General features: G+C 40.3%; 1 protein-coding gene across 1 annotated transcript in view; it reads left to right on the top strand.

Annotated features, from left to right (window-relative positions):
- The window catches only part of THSD7A (thrombospondin type 1 domain containing 7A), a 198610-nt gene that overhangs the window by 116399 nt on the left and 65302 nt on the right, over positions 1 to 16909 (top strand). Inside the window, exon 8 of the mRNA XM_066318148.1 lies at positions 4459 to 4650. Within this exon, the coding sequence (XP_066174245.1) occupies positions 4459 to 4650 (192 nt within the window). The remainder of the gene's footprint in view (positions 1 to 4458; positions 4651 to 16909) is intronic.

Genomic DNA, 16909 nt, shown 5'->3' with positions numbered 1-16909 from the left:
TATTTTATGCTGATTTTTTTCAAGTTGTTCTCTATGCCTCATTGAATCTTGCAGTGATTTTACTGTTCATTTTAAGGCTTAAAAAACATTTTGCTCTCTGTTAAGCACTTGCCTTTCCATTTACTACAGGTCAGAATTTGACATCAATTTTTTACTGTGCACTGAAGCATGCACCATGTTAAAAGATGCACAATAAGCAAGAGAGTTTCCTTAACCTGTCTCTCGAATGATTCCAGCTCTGGGAATGCTTCCCATTGGAACTTTCTTAAAGCATTTTACAAGAAACTTAAATATCAGACACATTTTACAGATGAGTATGCAAAAACACAAAGGGCTGACATGATTCAACTGCATTAACCACAGAATGTGGTCTAGCCCAGACTTTAGCATCTAGACTAAAATTTCACAGATACTTGGTTTGTGAATGGAAAAACCAGAATGGTGATATGAATACTGATATTTATTAATCAGTTTCTCCTGAACGCTATTAACAAGCTACCTCCCTGATCTGTAAAAATGTGCCTATTCTGGCAAATTTTCTGCCCTAGTTTGGGTTTTTTTCCTTGGTTGGCTTGGTGTTTTTGGTTGTTTTTGATTGGGTTTTTTAAAAAAACTAAATAGTTGTGTAGTTCAGTAGTGGGTCTCATGTGTGCGCACGTACCAGGAAGTCTTCAAGCCAAGGAGTTGGCGAAAAGGAGGTTTTAATGTAGTGACTTGCTTTTCTAATTGTCTAACTGGATCCAACATAATTATTTGAGGAAGTGATGTGCATTCAAAAGGCTATCCCCTCAGCACTCCTCACTGATGTAAATCTGTTAAAAAATCCCAGGAAAGGTTTAAACGATTTTTGACATTTTAAATTCTTGAAAAACTAAACTTCTTTTGCCTCCTGCCATTTTTACATCCTGTCATTTCTTTAAGATCAATTTGGAGATTTTAGTTAAAAATGTGTGCCTGAGAAATCTAATTCAACAACATAGGCATTGTTTGTAAATATGGAATATTGCTAAATTCCAGATTTTAATAAACCAGTCAACGGATAAGTTGAAGGTGAGGAGTTCTCTTGACAGAAATGTCATATTTTGTTTTCATCTCTCTGCTTTTTACTTTTTGTCTTTCTGTTGTTCAGAGTATAAGTAACCCAGGGCCTTTTAGTAATATTTTTTGGAGTTCCGTCTTCAGTACTTGTGCAAAACAAATTTCTACCCATAATGTTCAAATTAAAATCATAGAATAATCAAATGGTTAGGGTTGAAAGGGACGTTAAAGATCATCTAGTTCCAACTTCTCTGCTGTGGGCAGAGACACCTTCCTGTAAAACAGGTGGCTCACAGCTCCCTCTAACTTGGTCTTGAACACTTCAGGGATAGGGCATCCACCCTGTCTACAGACAACTTGTTCCAGTGCCATTCCTCTTTCACAGTAAAGAATGTCTTCTTTAATATTCTCTCTTTTAGTTTAAAGCCTTTCCCCCTTGTCCTATCATTACATGTTTGTTTTGTGTTTTTTTTTTTAAGCCCCTTTTCATCTTTCTTGTCAGCCTTTTGTAGGTACTAGAAGGCTGCTATAATGTATCATTGTATTCTCTTCTCCAATTTTCCCAGCCATTCCTCATGGGAGACATATTCCAACCGTCTGCTCACCTTCAGGGCTCTTTTCTGGACTTGCTTCAACGTTCAATGGCAAACATTGTCAAATGGGACTTTTTCTAAGTAGTCTTTATACTGGCATTGTTCCCAGCTTATGGTTGAGTGATTCCTGGTGGTTGACTACACTACGCACTTTAAAGAGGAAGGCAAAAAAGGTCAAGTTGTTCGTAAAATCATTAGTGAAATGTCAGAAACAATTTAGTATAAATAAAATATTTCCCTGAAGATAAGAAGTACCCATTAAAAGACATTCCTTCCAACTACATTTCTATGCTATTGAATTCATCAGATAAGAGTTGGACACTTGACAGAAAAAAAATGTCCATATGTAAGGTAAATATATCTAGAATATTTTCTCTGTGAAAGTAGAGAAAAAAATAGGGCCTTTGATTTTGGGAGAGAGTGAAGGCTTGGTTTCATTTGAGATATAATCTCGGACTGAAACTAAGTTAAAAATATTCTTTGTTCTGGCACCAAATTAAGCTTGAGTTTAAATTTAAAAGCCAATAGGTGATAAGTTCAGTATAGTGCCATTTGTTAATGCTGTGACACACTTTATTGTAATAGTACCATTTCTTGCATGGTGTGCATGTTATTGAGTCTTACCTAGGAATGGAACAATTTGAGAGTAGGTTTCACCCCTTCTATAGCTTTTTTTTCTGTCTGGAAAAAATCTCCTCTGTCTCTTGTCCTTGAACTCAAACAAATGCCCTTCTGATGAAGCAGAAAGGAATCTCTCCTGCACTGGTGTCAAGGTGTGATGACCTGCAATATAACAGAGAGAGCAATTGATGCAAAGACTGAGTCCAGTGAGGGAAGCAGAACTTGGTGTGGGAGAGCCATGAAGCCTTTGGCAGGGCTCAAATTGTATTTTAATATGGGAAAATATAGCTGTTGAGACTGACTTGATCTCAAAGGTCTTTATAATTCAGATGAGTATGACTACTTTAGGCTATTTTAAAAACATGAGCTGCAGGATTTTCCCTGGTTTTCAGAACCATGATGTTTGTAGTTCTGTTGTCCCTAAATATTCTGTATGAATAAAATATTTGGCACTGTTAAAAGGACCTAATATTGAATGGATGGCCCTCATCTTTAACTCTTTCACAAAGAATTTGGTTAACACTTCTGGGAGTCATGGTCTGATTTAGTACTAAAACACCTCCTGTTTTCAGGAACTCAGCTTAAGAGATTCTTATTTAAAAGGTTCTAAGACTATAAACCTTGAATGACAAAAAATGTAGCTTATGTAGTTTCTGTTTTGATTAGTATTTACATCAATTTTTACTATACATCTATTGAGCAACAAAGCCTAATTTGAGACTCGGTAAAGCAGAGCTTTTAGATCTTTAGCTTCATTTATAGTGTGATCAGTTCTCACTGAATTAGCTTTCAGAATTGTGGTAGGTACTAACAGTAACTGATGCCTTTGTGATTCAATTACAGGGTATTTAATCAATATATCTAACAAATACTTTGTTGTGTTGAAGAGTTACATTCATTTGCAAATATTGATAAGACATTATTTCGTTGACATTGGTTATTAAAACAAAGGGGTTGACATGATGGATCTTAGAAAGTGCATAATGTAGACAACTCCTGTTTTATCCTGTCAGGATCATGTAAAATTCAAGAGTGTTTCAATGGATGAATCATAACAGAAGGTTTTATGCTCTAGTACAGCAAAGATCATATAGCACAAAAGGCATTGAGATGCTTTGAAATGTTATCCTTCTTGGATTTTTTTTAAAAATGGGGGTTTTATGTTTACAACCAAACTGGCTCTTTCATGCCTTATTTGTATGTGGTTATCAAGGCCTCAGAAGTCCAGTGTACTCATAGATGCAACATTTTCAGTTCCTTATAACAGGCATTATGTTGCAACAGCAAGTCTATAATCCTAAAAACTGGACCTGAATCTCTCTCTCCTTAATTTTTTCCATCATTTGCTCCAACATGAAGATTAATTATGGGACTTACTGATATCAGAATATGTGGTCATTTGCTCATTCCCTCCTTAATAAATATTAATATTATTTGATCAAGAAGTCATGCCACTGTACAAAACTATCTCTGTTGTGATTAAGGTGCTGTTTAGACAGATCTCAGACACAGTGCTCCCATGATTATTTGATTGAAAACAAAAGCAACCCTACTAATTAAATACTAGCTAATATTTCATTAAGCAATTCATTCCAGCCAGGATTTTTTTATTATGATGAAATGAGTACCTACAGAATACAAATGCCTAGATCTTGTAATACTTCCACTACACAAAGAGTGATGGGTTGCTGATTTGCTAGCAAATGAAGATCTTTCTAACCAAACAACACTCTGACTGTAATTTACTGCAGCTTTTCATATTTTGATGGATAGCTGCAATTCAAAGGATGAATTGTGGATTATAAAACTGGCCAAGTTAGGTCATTTTTCCCCTTCTCCCACAAATCTGGATGAAAACTGGGTCATTTCTGTACATCCATCTCCGTGTACACAGTTTTCCATAGGTTTGTTATATAATCCATTACTCACATTTGGATTTTGTGTGGGATCAAGTATGTATTACAAAGTAAAAGCCTAAGGACCACCCAGGCTGGCGTTCACTTCATGAGAATATCGAATCAACTTAGGTTTAAGTACGCTCTTCTAGAATTGAGGCAGAGGAGACAAGTAATAAAAAATCTATTTACCTTGTTTATACAGAAGAACAGAATCTAATTTATTTGTGTGCCCATCTGGACTAGATTGCTCATTTTAAGTTAATTTAGCAAATGATAGACTGCTGCTGGCCTTTTTTTTTTTCCCCCAGGAGAAGAGGTTGACAGGCAGCTGTGTAGAGATGCCATCTACCCCATCCCGGTGGTGTGCGAGGCGCCGTGCCCCAAGGACTGTGTGCTCAGCGTGTGGTCTGCCTGGTCCTCCTGCTCACACACCTGCTCCGGGAAAACCACGGAAGGGAGGCAGCTGCGCGCCCGCTCCATCCTGGCCTACGCAGGGGAAGGTAAGGGCTGACCCTCCTTGGGCTGTGGATTGTTGGATTGTGAAGCCTCAGCTGCCTTTGTCATGTCAAAGTAATTTCTTGATTGGCAGGAACAAATTATTAGGTCGCGCTGGTCAGTTTTTAAATATAGCGAATTTGTTTAAATGGTTATCTTACACTTACTCTTGGTACCTGAAGCTGCTTTAAAGAGGGTTTATTTTGCTCATTTCAGTCATTATTGTGTATTCATTTTTATTAGTGTGCTTAATGTACTGTTTCCGTTTCAGATATATGATTTTCTTGTTTTCATTAGAATTAAACAAGACAAACAGTTCATCTGACACAGATTAGCTGAATTTATGTCTAATTTGGAAAGATATAAGTATCCTGAATGTTGCTGTAGGACACAAAAGAAAGATGAAAGACTCCAAATATTTCAGAAGGCAAAGAGCATAGAAAAAAGCTTTTATTGTCTAATTCTTACTACTTTTTATGAGGTGTTCTGATACAGACTTTACATGATTGGTGAATAGGAACAACACCTCTCTAATCCCATTGGTTAAACGAGAGAAGCAGCAAAACACCATCTGGAGAAAAAATTTTTGAGAAAGGATAGTTGTTTGCCAAGATGGTTTTGAGAAAAAGCTTTCTTGAGAAGTTTTTCCTTGGGAAAAAAATTTGCAGCTGCTAGCAGGCTAAAATCTCTCAGGCCCACACTGAATGCTGAAAAGATGTGAATTTTAATGGTTCAAATGTTAGCAAAAGGGTTTTGTAGTGTCTTTTCTCTAATTGGTACTTTATGTTACCCCACTAACATTGTTATACATAGCAAAAGTTTGGGGTTTACCCTGCCAGTCTTCACTAGTGAATGGTTTCCATTTATTCAAGTGATCCTCGTGCAGTGTCTGCAGCATATGCAAAGAGAAGACGTAGCTGGAATATAAAGGAGAAGACAAAACATGTTTTAGATACAGGTTCATGGCTATTTGATGATTTTCCATGCTTCCTACAGCTCTTTTGGTTTTGGTTTTAAGTAATTGGAGGGGTGGGAGGGTTATAGAGGAAACATATTCTGTATATAACATGGTTCAAAAATGGCCATGTCAGGTGTGCCAGGGTCCAGCTGATAAAATGCCTCATGCAACGCCAGGAGCTAGGAGATACAGCCACCAAAGAGTTCTTGGAGTATGCTTACTCATATGTATTACTGGCAGAAAAGTTAAATGCCTCAGTATAAAAGGATTACACACGTGTTAGTTCTTCTTTTAAACTGTTAAGCATTTTATTACTTTATCTTAAGATGAAATTAAACTGAAAAGTCAAAGTTGCAAGCTGCAAGGTATGGGAACAGTGAAACAGAATAGCTACACTTTGCTGTTTGCAGACACAGCTAACATTGCTAAAAGTGTATTTAATAGAATTTGGGTGATTGTAAAAAAAATATAGCAGAGCACTTTAAACCTTTTCTCTGAAAGGGGCTTATGCTAGAAATGTAAGTGGCAATCAGAACGGTACTCTATTTTAATAGGTGATTCAAATAATAAATTACTTAGCTAGATCTATGTAACAAATTAGAAACACTTTTAAAATTATAAAATAATAGGGTTTGTGGTGTCCCTTTTTTTATAGTGTGTTGAACAGACTCATTTTAGGGGAAACACAGAGCCATATAATTCAAATAAACATATATTCTGTGCTTCTTGCTTGTCCGTGAAGGTCAAGACAATAGATTTTCTATATAATTTTGTAATTTTGCTGGAGACAGAAATTTAAATCCTGGCAAACATGCCACAGTAGTCAAAACCTGAATTACTGAAAAAAAAATTCCACTTTCTTGTGCTTAATCTTAAAAAGTACTGCTTATTCTGTCCTTATCATTAACACAACCTGGGTTAATTTACAAGGCTGCAGATGCAACAGCTGTTCAGGATCACCTGGATCTTGGATGTATGAATTTTATTGATGTTTCTTGTGCAGTGACCAGAATCAGCACAGAGTGCTCACAAAGACTAGAGGCTGTAGTGAAGAAATCCTCAAAGTAAGGCTGAGAAAGCTAACTCATTACCTGGGTGTTGTAGTGTTTCAGCTTTGCTCAAACCTTGGCTCCTTTCCCACTATTTTAGATGAGGTTTTTCTGTGTTTTTTTAAATGATACAAGCTGGTAGGTGTACCCAGCTTACCCAGGACTGCCCTCACACCTTGATCAGATCTCCTCAATACTGTGCTCCTTTGCACTCTGTACAAACTCCAGAGAATGAAAATATATAAATAAATGAAAGAACCTTCCAAGGCTTAGGGTATTTAACAACTCTGTCTGGAAGGTACTTTTCACATTTTCTTGTCTTATATTAAAAAAAAAAAACAACAAAACAAAACCAAAAAACAACAAAACAAACCAGTTTAACTTTTATTTTTTATGCTTCAGTTGAATTATCGTCATCTTTCTCTTGTTATGCTCCTGTTATGCCTCTTAGTTATTTGTTATGTGACAAATAACTGAATGACTTTTCACCTCCAGAATTCCATGACTGAGATCAGCTGTGCTCCCAAAACATAAAATACTGAATGCTGGGAGGTCATTTCTCCTTCTAGAAGCACAGAATATATTCATGTATTTGAACATCTGTATTCCACTGATATAAAAAGAAGCTTCACATAAACAATTTTTGGAAAACATACAGTTCTCAGTTCTATTTAGAACTTAGAAAAAATGCCCAGAACTGTAGATGGAAGCTCTGTAAGTGTCATGTACAACTCAAAATTCCAAGTTTCATAAGTATAAGACCAACAATTCCATTTTCACATTAAAGCTGAGTTCTGAAAACATCTATCAGTTCTGTTCAGGTGAACAGTTTGGATTTCTGAACCTTTTCTTGAGCTGTTGGAATAAGAGACAGACCAGGGTAGGTAAGTGTTGTGGTTTAAAAACAAACCAAGTAAGAGGCTCTAAGTCAGAAATAAAATTTAATGAGAAGAAAAGGAAAATAAAATAGAATAAAATAAAATAAATACAAAAAGAAAAACCAGTGACAGAGTCAGAATACAACCTGATCAGGGTGATGGAAACAGTCCAGACGAGGTGGTCTTCTTGAAACAGAAATCTTGTAGAAAGGTCTGGTAGCTCCGGTCCTCTGGGAATCCAGTGGGAGAGGGCTGCTTCTACTGTCCCAAATCCCAGCTTATATCCAGGTGAGAATGCTTGGCTCTTCCCCATGGGCGGAGCATCTCACAATGGGATGATGAGTCATGGAAGAGAGCCTTAATGGCCCATTAAAGAGAGAGATAACGCCCGGAGGGAGTTATCTCTGAGTCATGCAAAAGGCATTGATGGGCCATTAACTGAAGATGGTGATAGAATACACCCTAAACTACAACCCAGGACAATCCACCCCTTATTCTATTACCATCTACAACATGCCTAAATCAATACATTCTTACAGATGAATGCATATATACATACAGAATGAAACCTTACACACTGCTCTCACTTAAAATTAAGTCTCCCTGTGGTACACAACGGGTTTCTCCATCTTTCTGCATTACCCACCAAGTGTAGCCAGGTCCTTGAGCAAAGACAATCCCATGGACGGGTCTGCCTTTGCCTGAAGTGGGATTAATCCAAACACTCTTTCCTAAAATGCCCTTCATGTGTACCACAGGTACTTTGTCTCCATCCACTGTGTGTAAGGGTTCAGACTGGGCAGGACCACCTCGATTGACAGACCCTCGGGTGTTAACTATCCATGTGGCTTTGGCTAAGTTTAGTTCCCAATTCTTGAAGGTTCCCCCACCAAGTGCCTTCAGGGCAGTCTTTAATAGTCCATTGCACCGTTCAACTTTCCCGGCAGCTGGTGCATGATAAGGAATGTGGTATATCCATTCAATACCATGTTCTCTAGCCCAGGTGTTTATAAGGTTGTTCTTGAAATGGGTCCCATTGTCCGACTCAATTCTCTCAGGGGTGCCATGTCTCCACAGGATTTGTTTTTCAAGGCCCAGGATGGTGTTCCGGGCAGTGGCATGAGGCACAGGGTGGGTTTCCAGCCATCCAGTGGTGACTTCCACCATGGTCAGCACGTACCGCTTTCCTTGGCGTGTTTGGGGAAGGGTGATATAGTCAATTTGCCAGGCTTCCCCGTACCTGTACTTCAGCCATCGTCCACCATACCACAGAGGCTTCATTCGCTTGGCCTGTTTGATTGCAGCGCAGGTTTCACAGTTGTGGATGACCTGTGAGATGCTGTCCATAGTGAGGTCCACCCCTCGGTCACGGGCCCATCGATATGTTGCATCTCTTCCCTGATGACCAGAGGCATCGTGGGCCCAACGAGCTAGGAATAATTCTCCCTTGTGCTGCCAATCTAGATCCACTTGTGATATTTTCACCTTGGCAGCTTTGTCTACCTGCTCATTGTTGCGATGCTCCTCATTAGCCCGGCTTTTGGGTATATGCGCATCCACATGTCGAACCTTCACGGTCAGCCTCTCTACTCGGGCAGCGATGTCTTGCCAAATGTCAGCGGCCCAGATGGGTTTTCCTCTGCGCTGCCAATTGGCCTTTTTCCAGCGATTCAGCCATCCCCACAGAGCATTAGCTACCATCCATGAGTCAGTGTAGAGATAAAGCCTCGGCCACTTTTCTCGTTCAGCAATTTCCAAAGCCAGCTGGACAGCTTTAAGCTCTGCAACTTGACTTGATCCACCTTGTCCCTCGGTAGCTTGTGCAACTTGTCGTGTGGGGCTCCATGCTGCAGCTTTCCATTTCCGGTTAGCTCCTACAATTCGGCAGGAGCCATCAGTGAACAGAGCATATCGTCTTTCAGTCTCCGGTAGCTCATTATATGGTGGGGCTTCCTCAGCGCGTGTTACTTGCTTTTCTTCTTCTTCTTCTTCAGACGATAATCCAAAAGTTTCACCTTCCGGCCAGTTCGTTATAACTTCCAGAATCCCAGGGCGATTTGGGTTTCCAATGCGGGCGCGCTGTGTAATGAGGGCAATCCATTTGCTCCATGTGGTATCGGTGGCGTGATGTGTGGAAGGAACCTTTCCCTTAAACATCCACCCCAGCACTGGCAGTCGGGGTGCCAAAAGCAGCTGTGTTTCAGTGCCAATCACTTCTGAGGCGGCTTGAACTCCTTCATAGGCAGCCAAGATCTCCTTCTCTGTGGGAGTGTAGTTGGCCTCGGAGCCTCTGTAACTTCTGCTCCAGAATCCCAATGGTCGGCCTCGAGTCTCCCCAGGCACCTTCTGCCAAAGGCTCCAAGACAAACCATTGTTTCCAGCTGCGGAGTAAAGCACATTCCTCACATCTGGTCCCGTCCTGACGGGGCCCAGGGCTACTGCATGAGCAATCTCTTGCTTGATCTGAACAAAAGCTTGTTGCTGTTCAGGCCCCCAGTGGAAATCATTCTTCTTGCGGGTCACCAAGTAGAGAGGGCTCACGATCTGACTGTACTCAGGAATGTGCATCCTCCAAAAGCCTATGGCACCTAGGAAAGCTTGTGTTTCCTTTTTGTTGGTAGGTGCGGACATGGCTGTGATCTTGTTGATTATCTCTGTGGGGATTTGGCGACGACCATCCTGCCATTTGACCCCCAAGAACTGGATTTCTTGAGCTGGTCCCTTAACCTTGCTTCTTTTAATGGCAAAACCAGCTTTCAGCAGAATTTGGACAATTTCTTCTCCTTTCTTGAAGACCTCCTCTGGTGTATTCCCCCATATGATGATGTCGTCAATGTACTGCAGATGCTCTGGAGCCTCACCCTTTTCCAGTGCAGCCTGGATCAGTCCATGGCAGATTGTGGGGCTGTGTTTCCACCCCTGGGGCAGTCGGTTCCAGGTGTACTGCACGCCCCTCCAGGTGAAGGCAAACTGAGGTCTGCACTCCGCTGCCAAAGGAATGGAGAAGAAGGCGTTGGCGATATCAATGGTTGCATACCACTTTGCTGCTTTGGACTCCAGCTCGTACTGAAGCTCTAACATGTCTGGCACAGCAGCGCTCAGTGGTGGCGTGACTTCATTCAGACCACGGTAATCCACCGTCAGTCTCCATTCTCCACTGGACTTACGCACCGGCCAAATCGGGCTGTTGAAAGGTGAACGGGCTTTACTGACCACCCCTTGGCTTTCCAGTTTACGGATCATTTCATGTATGGGGATCACAGAGTCTCTGTCTGTGCGGTATTGCCGACGGTGTACTGTTGCTGTGGCAATTGGTACTTCTTGTTCTTCTACTTTCAGCAGTCCCACAGCAGAGGGGTCATCTGAGAGACCAGGCAAGGTATTCAATTGTCTGATGCCTTCTTTCATCACTGCGGCTATCCCAAAAGCCCAACGATATCCTTTTGGATCTTTGAAATATCCATTCCTGAGATAGTCTATGCCGAGGATGCATGGGGCCTCTGGGCCAGTTGCGATGGGGTGTTTCTGCCACTCCTTCCCAGTTAAACTCACTTCGGCCTCTAATACAGTCAGTTCCTGGGACCCTCCTGTTACTCCTGTAATAGAAATGGATTCTGTTCCTACATACCTTGATGGCAACATGGTACATTGGGCCCCAGTGTCAACCAATGCCGTATATCTTTGTGGGTCAGATGTGCCAGGCCATCGGATCCACACAGTCCAGTAGATCCGATTGTCCCTTTCCTCTTCCTGGCTAGAGGCAGGGCCCCCCTATTCCTGGTCATCGCATACGTTGTTCTCTTCCTGTAAATGAGTTGCTGAGGTTCCTTCAAGAGGATCAGTCATATCATCATTCCTGTAACGTCTGGAGTTCTGTGCACGAGAGACCGGAGCAACACTGATTCTAGATGAGCTTTTTGTTGTAGGCATTTCTCTTTTCAGTTCACGTACCCGGGCTGCTAAGGAGGAGGTAGGTTTTCCATCCCACTTCTTCATATCTTCTCCATGCTCCCGAAGAAAAGACCAAAGGTTACCTCGGGGTGTGTATCCTCTCTCCCTGGCTGGGGGACGCCTGCTCCTAATCGCAGAGACTCTCGTCGGCTCTGGTGAAATATCGTAATTTTCTTCCTTAAGTTCTTTTTTCAGTTTCTGATGGCCTTCTTCAATTAAGTTCCTGACTTGCTCAGCCAGTCTTGTTTCCACAGATGAGACATGGGCACGAACTGGGGCAGTGACAGTGTCCTCGTAAATCCTTAGTTTATTAGCCAGGACACCCACCTTGTCCTCACCTTCTCTCCATTGCAGTGTTGCCAGGTAACGTGAGTACATTTCTGGTCCAAGCCGTGCAAATCTCAACCACATCCGTGATGTGCACTGGACATCATCTGGGCTCTTAGGAAATCTCTCATCTTCTGCAAAAATGATCTCCAGCACAGCCAATTCCCTTAGGCATCGGATACCTTGTTCTATTGTGTTCCATTTTCCTTGGTGCACTAGGAGGTCTTCTTTACAAAGGTATCTGTCTTTCACACTTGTTAGCAGTCGCTGCCAGAGGCTGAGAGTTTCTTGGGTTTTTCCAATTCCCTGGTCAATGACCACATCGCGGGACAGTGATCCCAGTTGCCTGGCCTCAGTTCCATCCAGAATGGTGTCATTGGCTGCAGCATCCCAGATGCGGAGCAGCCAGGTGAGGATGGACTCGTTGGTCTGACGGGTGAATTCCCTTCGCAGGTCACGCAGCTCACCCAGAGATAGAGAGCGGGTGATGATCTCTGTCTCTGTCTCTTCAGCTGAGTGCGAAGGTCCTGCTCCATCCTCGTCAGTCGCTATGCGGACTGATTTGCTCCTTGATTTCTTCTTCTGAGTGGTGGCAACTGCTACTGGTTTAGGCTGTTCCGGTTCAGTGACGGTTTGTGTGGAGATGCTGACAGCACTTTTGGTTCCTTTTTCCTCTGTGAGAGTCTGTGTAGTCGTCGATGTTATTGCTTTGCTTCTTTTTACCTCTTCTACTTCTTTAAGAACATGTTCCAACACACCATGCAGTGTTTTGATTCTAAGCATGGTGCAGGCTGTACAGAGAAAACCAAGCAAGACTAACAAGAACATTATGCTGTCCTTGGCATCCAGAGGGTACTCAATATTTTCAAAAACTGCTGTGTCCTTCCTGAAAAGCTGGAAAAAATCATTCTTTACTCCTCCCCACAGGGGCTGGGTGAGATTGTTGAGGCTCCAGACGTAGCATCCTAGACTAGAACAAGAATACAAAACTGGGTATATATTCTGAATAATGCTCATTGCCTCAGATTTTATCAAGCAATGGACATAATAGACCAGTAAAGCAATTTTAGTACCATATCCTGGTCTATGCAGGAGTATTAATGCCGGCAGATAGTGCCCCACGTTTGGAAAAATATAGAGAGATAGGTATAAGACACATGTAAGCATGTTGGGCATCATAACAGACAGGTGTCCTCAATAAGATTGTAATTTCTGACTTTTCTTATTGCCTCTGCCGCACGTTGGGCGCCAAAAATATGTTGTGGTTTAAAAACAAACCAAGTAAGAGGCTCTAAGTCAGAAATAAAATTTAATGAGAAGAAAAGGAAAATAAAATAGAATAAAATAAAATAAATACAAAAAGAAAAACCAGTGACAGAGTCAGAATACAACCTGATCAGGGTGATGGAAACAGTCCAGACGAGGTGGTCTTCTTGAAACAGAAATCTTGTAGAAAGGTCTGGTAGCTCCGGTCCTCTGGGAATCCAGTGGGAGAGGGCTGCTTCTACTGTCCCAAATCCCAGCTTATATCCAGGTGAGAATGCTTGGCTCTTCCCCATGGGCGGAGCATCTCACAATGGGATGATGAGTCATGGAAGAGAGCCTTAATGGCCCATTAAAGAGAGAGATAACGCCCGGAGGGAGTTATCTCTGAGTCATGCAAAAGGCATTGATGGGCCATTAACTGAAGATGGTGATAGAATACACCCTAAACTACAACCCAGGACAGTAAGCTATTCCATAGTAATTTCTGTATCATGTTGCCATGAGTTTTTACTCAAAACAGGACAAATATATTGTACGTAAATATATGCTATTCCTATTATATATCAGGGTTGGATATTAATTAACGAAAAAATATGCAAGACTGTTCCAAATTCATAAATAAGGCAAAATTTGTATTCCAAGATGACATAAGGAGTCCATGTGTGAGTCCTTGATCACACACATCTTCCTGCTAGTCATTCAGTCCACAAGCCTAGAAAGATCAAAGCATTGCAGCTATTGCACACACAATGAATACGGCAAAACATCAAAGTACCTGGTACATTTAATTCTTGTTCATTTGAGTACTTAAACATGAACATCCCCCTGAAATTTTTGGGGATCTATAGATACACTGGCTCTCAGATGACTTTTCATCAAGTATTGTCTGTGATGGTTCAGTTTCTCTCACCTTTGGACTAAAAAACCACTATATTCTGCCATTTTTCTTGTTAATATTGTCATATAACTGTCTGTAATAGAGCTATGTCATTTCACACCTAAGAATTTTTTTTCCTCTTATTACCCAGTTATCTCTGCTGCTGAATTGGTTTGAAGAAACCATCAAGTTAACATGACTGGCCACCAGAAAACAACCACAATCTAACCTCTTTCTTTTTTTTTTTTTTTTTTTTTTTTACAACTTAGAATAGGAATAATTCAGTAGTATTGAAATAATTCCTCAGTATAAAGAATAGGTTCACAGGAAAAATATAAGCCATATGTAAATTACAACAGTGACAGCTTTCTAATGAGCCCTAGTATACTGACTGCCCCGTCTACATCACACCGTGATCTGTTTGAGCCAGGAGCTGACCTCAGTTATACACCTTCTCATCATCATTTCCTCACTCCAAACAAGACCCTTTTGGTGTGGTCAAACCACACGCTGCAGAGCCTCAAGCACGGTGTGGTCATGCACATCTGGGGTGGGCTTGTTTACTGGCATTCAGTGGAGAGAAAAGAGTCTCTTCACAAAATAAAGGCTTACTGTGCTTTGTGAGATGACTCCATGTGGAAATGAGTGTCACAATAACCATTTTTGATTTTTTTTCTGATATCATTGTCCTCAGCTTGAAGGTTTGAAAGGCAAAACAATTTATAAATTTGCCTGTCTGTGAGACTGCCTATAGTGTTAGCTCATTTGTGTCACTGTCAAATATATCTTCATGGTACAGTAAGAAGCTTGGAAAAGTCAGTGTCTCAAAATATAAAATGACAGCAAAGGACATAGTGATGTTACCTGGTACACCATATAGCTGTTCTGCATAAATTTAGTAATGTGTCATGTACAGCTCAGCCTATCTCTTGAATGCAGGGTGTGTCTACTTTTGGTTTATATTCTGTTTAATATTTCTGTTCTTTTTTTTTTGTTCCCTGCTTACAATAAATCTTATATAATTAGTAGTGTGTGCTAAGACTGTTTCACATTACTACTGGACCAGAAACTAAAAAGTACTAAATAAATCTTAGTTTTTCAGTAAGTAATAAATATAGATTGATTCTGTGTTGCTTATACACTGCCATAGAGTGACACTGGCAAACTGGTGCAATACTGCATAACACTAATGTTGTAGATACATCCTAAGTTATGTCAGTAAAACCTGTTTTGGAAAAGTAAAGATTTAACACCCCACCTCCCCAAAAAAACCACAAACCAAAACCAAAAGTCGAATGCAAGGAAGAAAATAAGATTACTTAAGGCTTCATTTATTAAAATGAGAAGGAAAGGAAAGGGTTTTTTTTAATTATCCTTTTAGGGCAGGGATACATATGCATGGCATGCTTCAGTATGGGTATTACATGCTCATAGATTAGCAAAGTGTAATGCCAGAAGGACTATTTGGCATGACCATATAACACAGTGTACGAAACATCACAGTTAGATACTATAGAATATCAGTTGTCCATCTCATCAGATATTCTGTTTGACAGATCTGCAGCTCTTAATTCTCATCTGTCTGCAAGACTGATTTATTGAATACATAAGAAATAGCTGGATCAAAGGAGTTTCTTCTCAATACTTAGAAATTATTGTTGATATACTTTAAAATTTTATTCCTCTTAAATTCCAGTAGTTTGACTTTATAGTTGCAAACAAGAAGTTATGCTTAGAGTTTTTTAATGTATTTACTATTCCTACACTTATTGAGTTTGTTTTTAATTTTTGTATTTTCCTGGCTTGACATAACAGTGCTTGGTAATTAAATCTGAAAGCACAGAATTGAGTAACTGTTTCAGCAGCAAATTGCTCATTCACAAAAGAGTAAGTTTTGGAGAACATGAGCTTTTGCATGAACCAGAAATTTAAAAAAACTCACTTTGTTTTGGAACTGTGCAACCTGAATTATCAAGCAAGAATTACTAAGTGACCTGACACTTATGTAAGAAAGGTGAGCCAGGGCAGGGTATGTTTCTGTGCTGCTTTTGCTCAGGAGCCCATCAACTCAGATTGCTGACTGTAGTAAGGTGTCAGGGGTTCATATTCTATCTTGGAAAAGACTTGAGGGCAGACCTCGCATTTACCACGTGTCCACCCTGCATCCTGACCTGTTGTGTATTTTGGACTGGTCTACTTGGTTTGTGTAACTGATATAAACCAGGGGAGGGAACATCAATGTTTGCAGAACAGGAACAGTCTTGGTTCTGACTGTGTCTGTCTTCAGGAAGTGCAGCTGCCTTGAGAAGTGCCTACAGCAAAGAAAAGAGTAACACCCATTTCACTCACTAGAATACAAGAAGTGTTTCAGTCACATCTGTTTTCTCAGACTTTAATATTATTCCAGCTGTTTTGAAAATGCATTTATAAAGCTATATGCATTTGCAAAAGCAAGTGATATCAAAATGATCAATTAAAATGATCCTAAGTGCTTAAAAAAATGTTAAGCATTTTGAAATTTGAAAGTTATTGAGTCAATGCCACAGTAAAAGATTTATAAAATGCAATCACTGAATATCCTAGAGCAAGGTGTCTTACCCATTAGCAGCTCCAAATCAGGCAGAAAAGCAATCTAAGCGTATGACAGTTCTGTCAGCTATTTTATAAGCAATATGCAAGTCCCTCTGAAAAGCCAGTCTTTCACTTCCAGGTCTACTTTGCTTGAAAATCCAAACCCAATACTAAATGCTAAATGCTTCAGCTCCAACTTGTTTTTTTATCCTTGAAATTATGATTTTTACTACTGCCAAGCAGTTGTTTCTTGTCATCTGATCATTTGTTATTAAAGGATATGTTTATTATTTTATGTCCCTTTTTCCTGTGTTCTGATGAATTCAAATGTCTATTTTATTTTTTTTTTTCTGTGATACTCATTAACTTTTATGTTCCTGTCAAACC

The sequence above is a fragment of the Sylvia atricapilla genome, chromosome 1 (genome assembly GCF_009819655.1).
Source record: "Sylvia atricapilla isolate bSylAtr1 chromosome 1, bSylAtr1.pri, whole genome shotgun sequence".
Classification (NCBI taxonomy): Eukaryota; Metazoa; Chordata; class Aves; order Passeriformes; family Sylviidae; genus Sylvia; species Sylvia atricapilla.
Note: the sequence above shows the minus strand (reverse complement) of the source record. Positions and strands in the feature narration are given on the sequence as shown.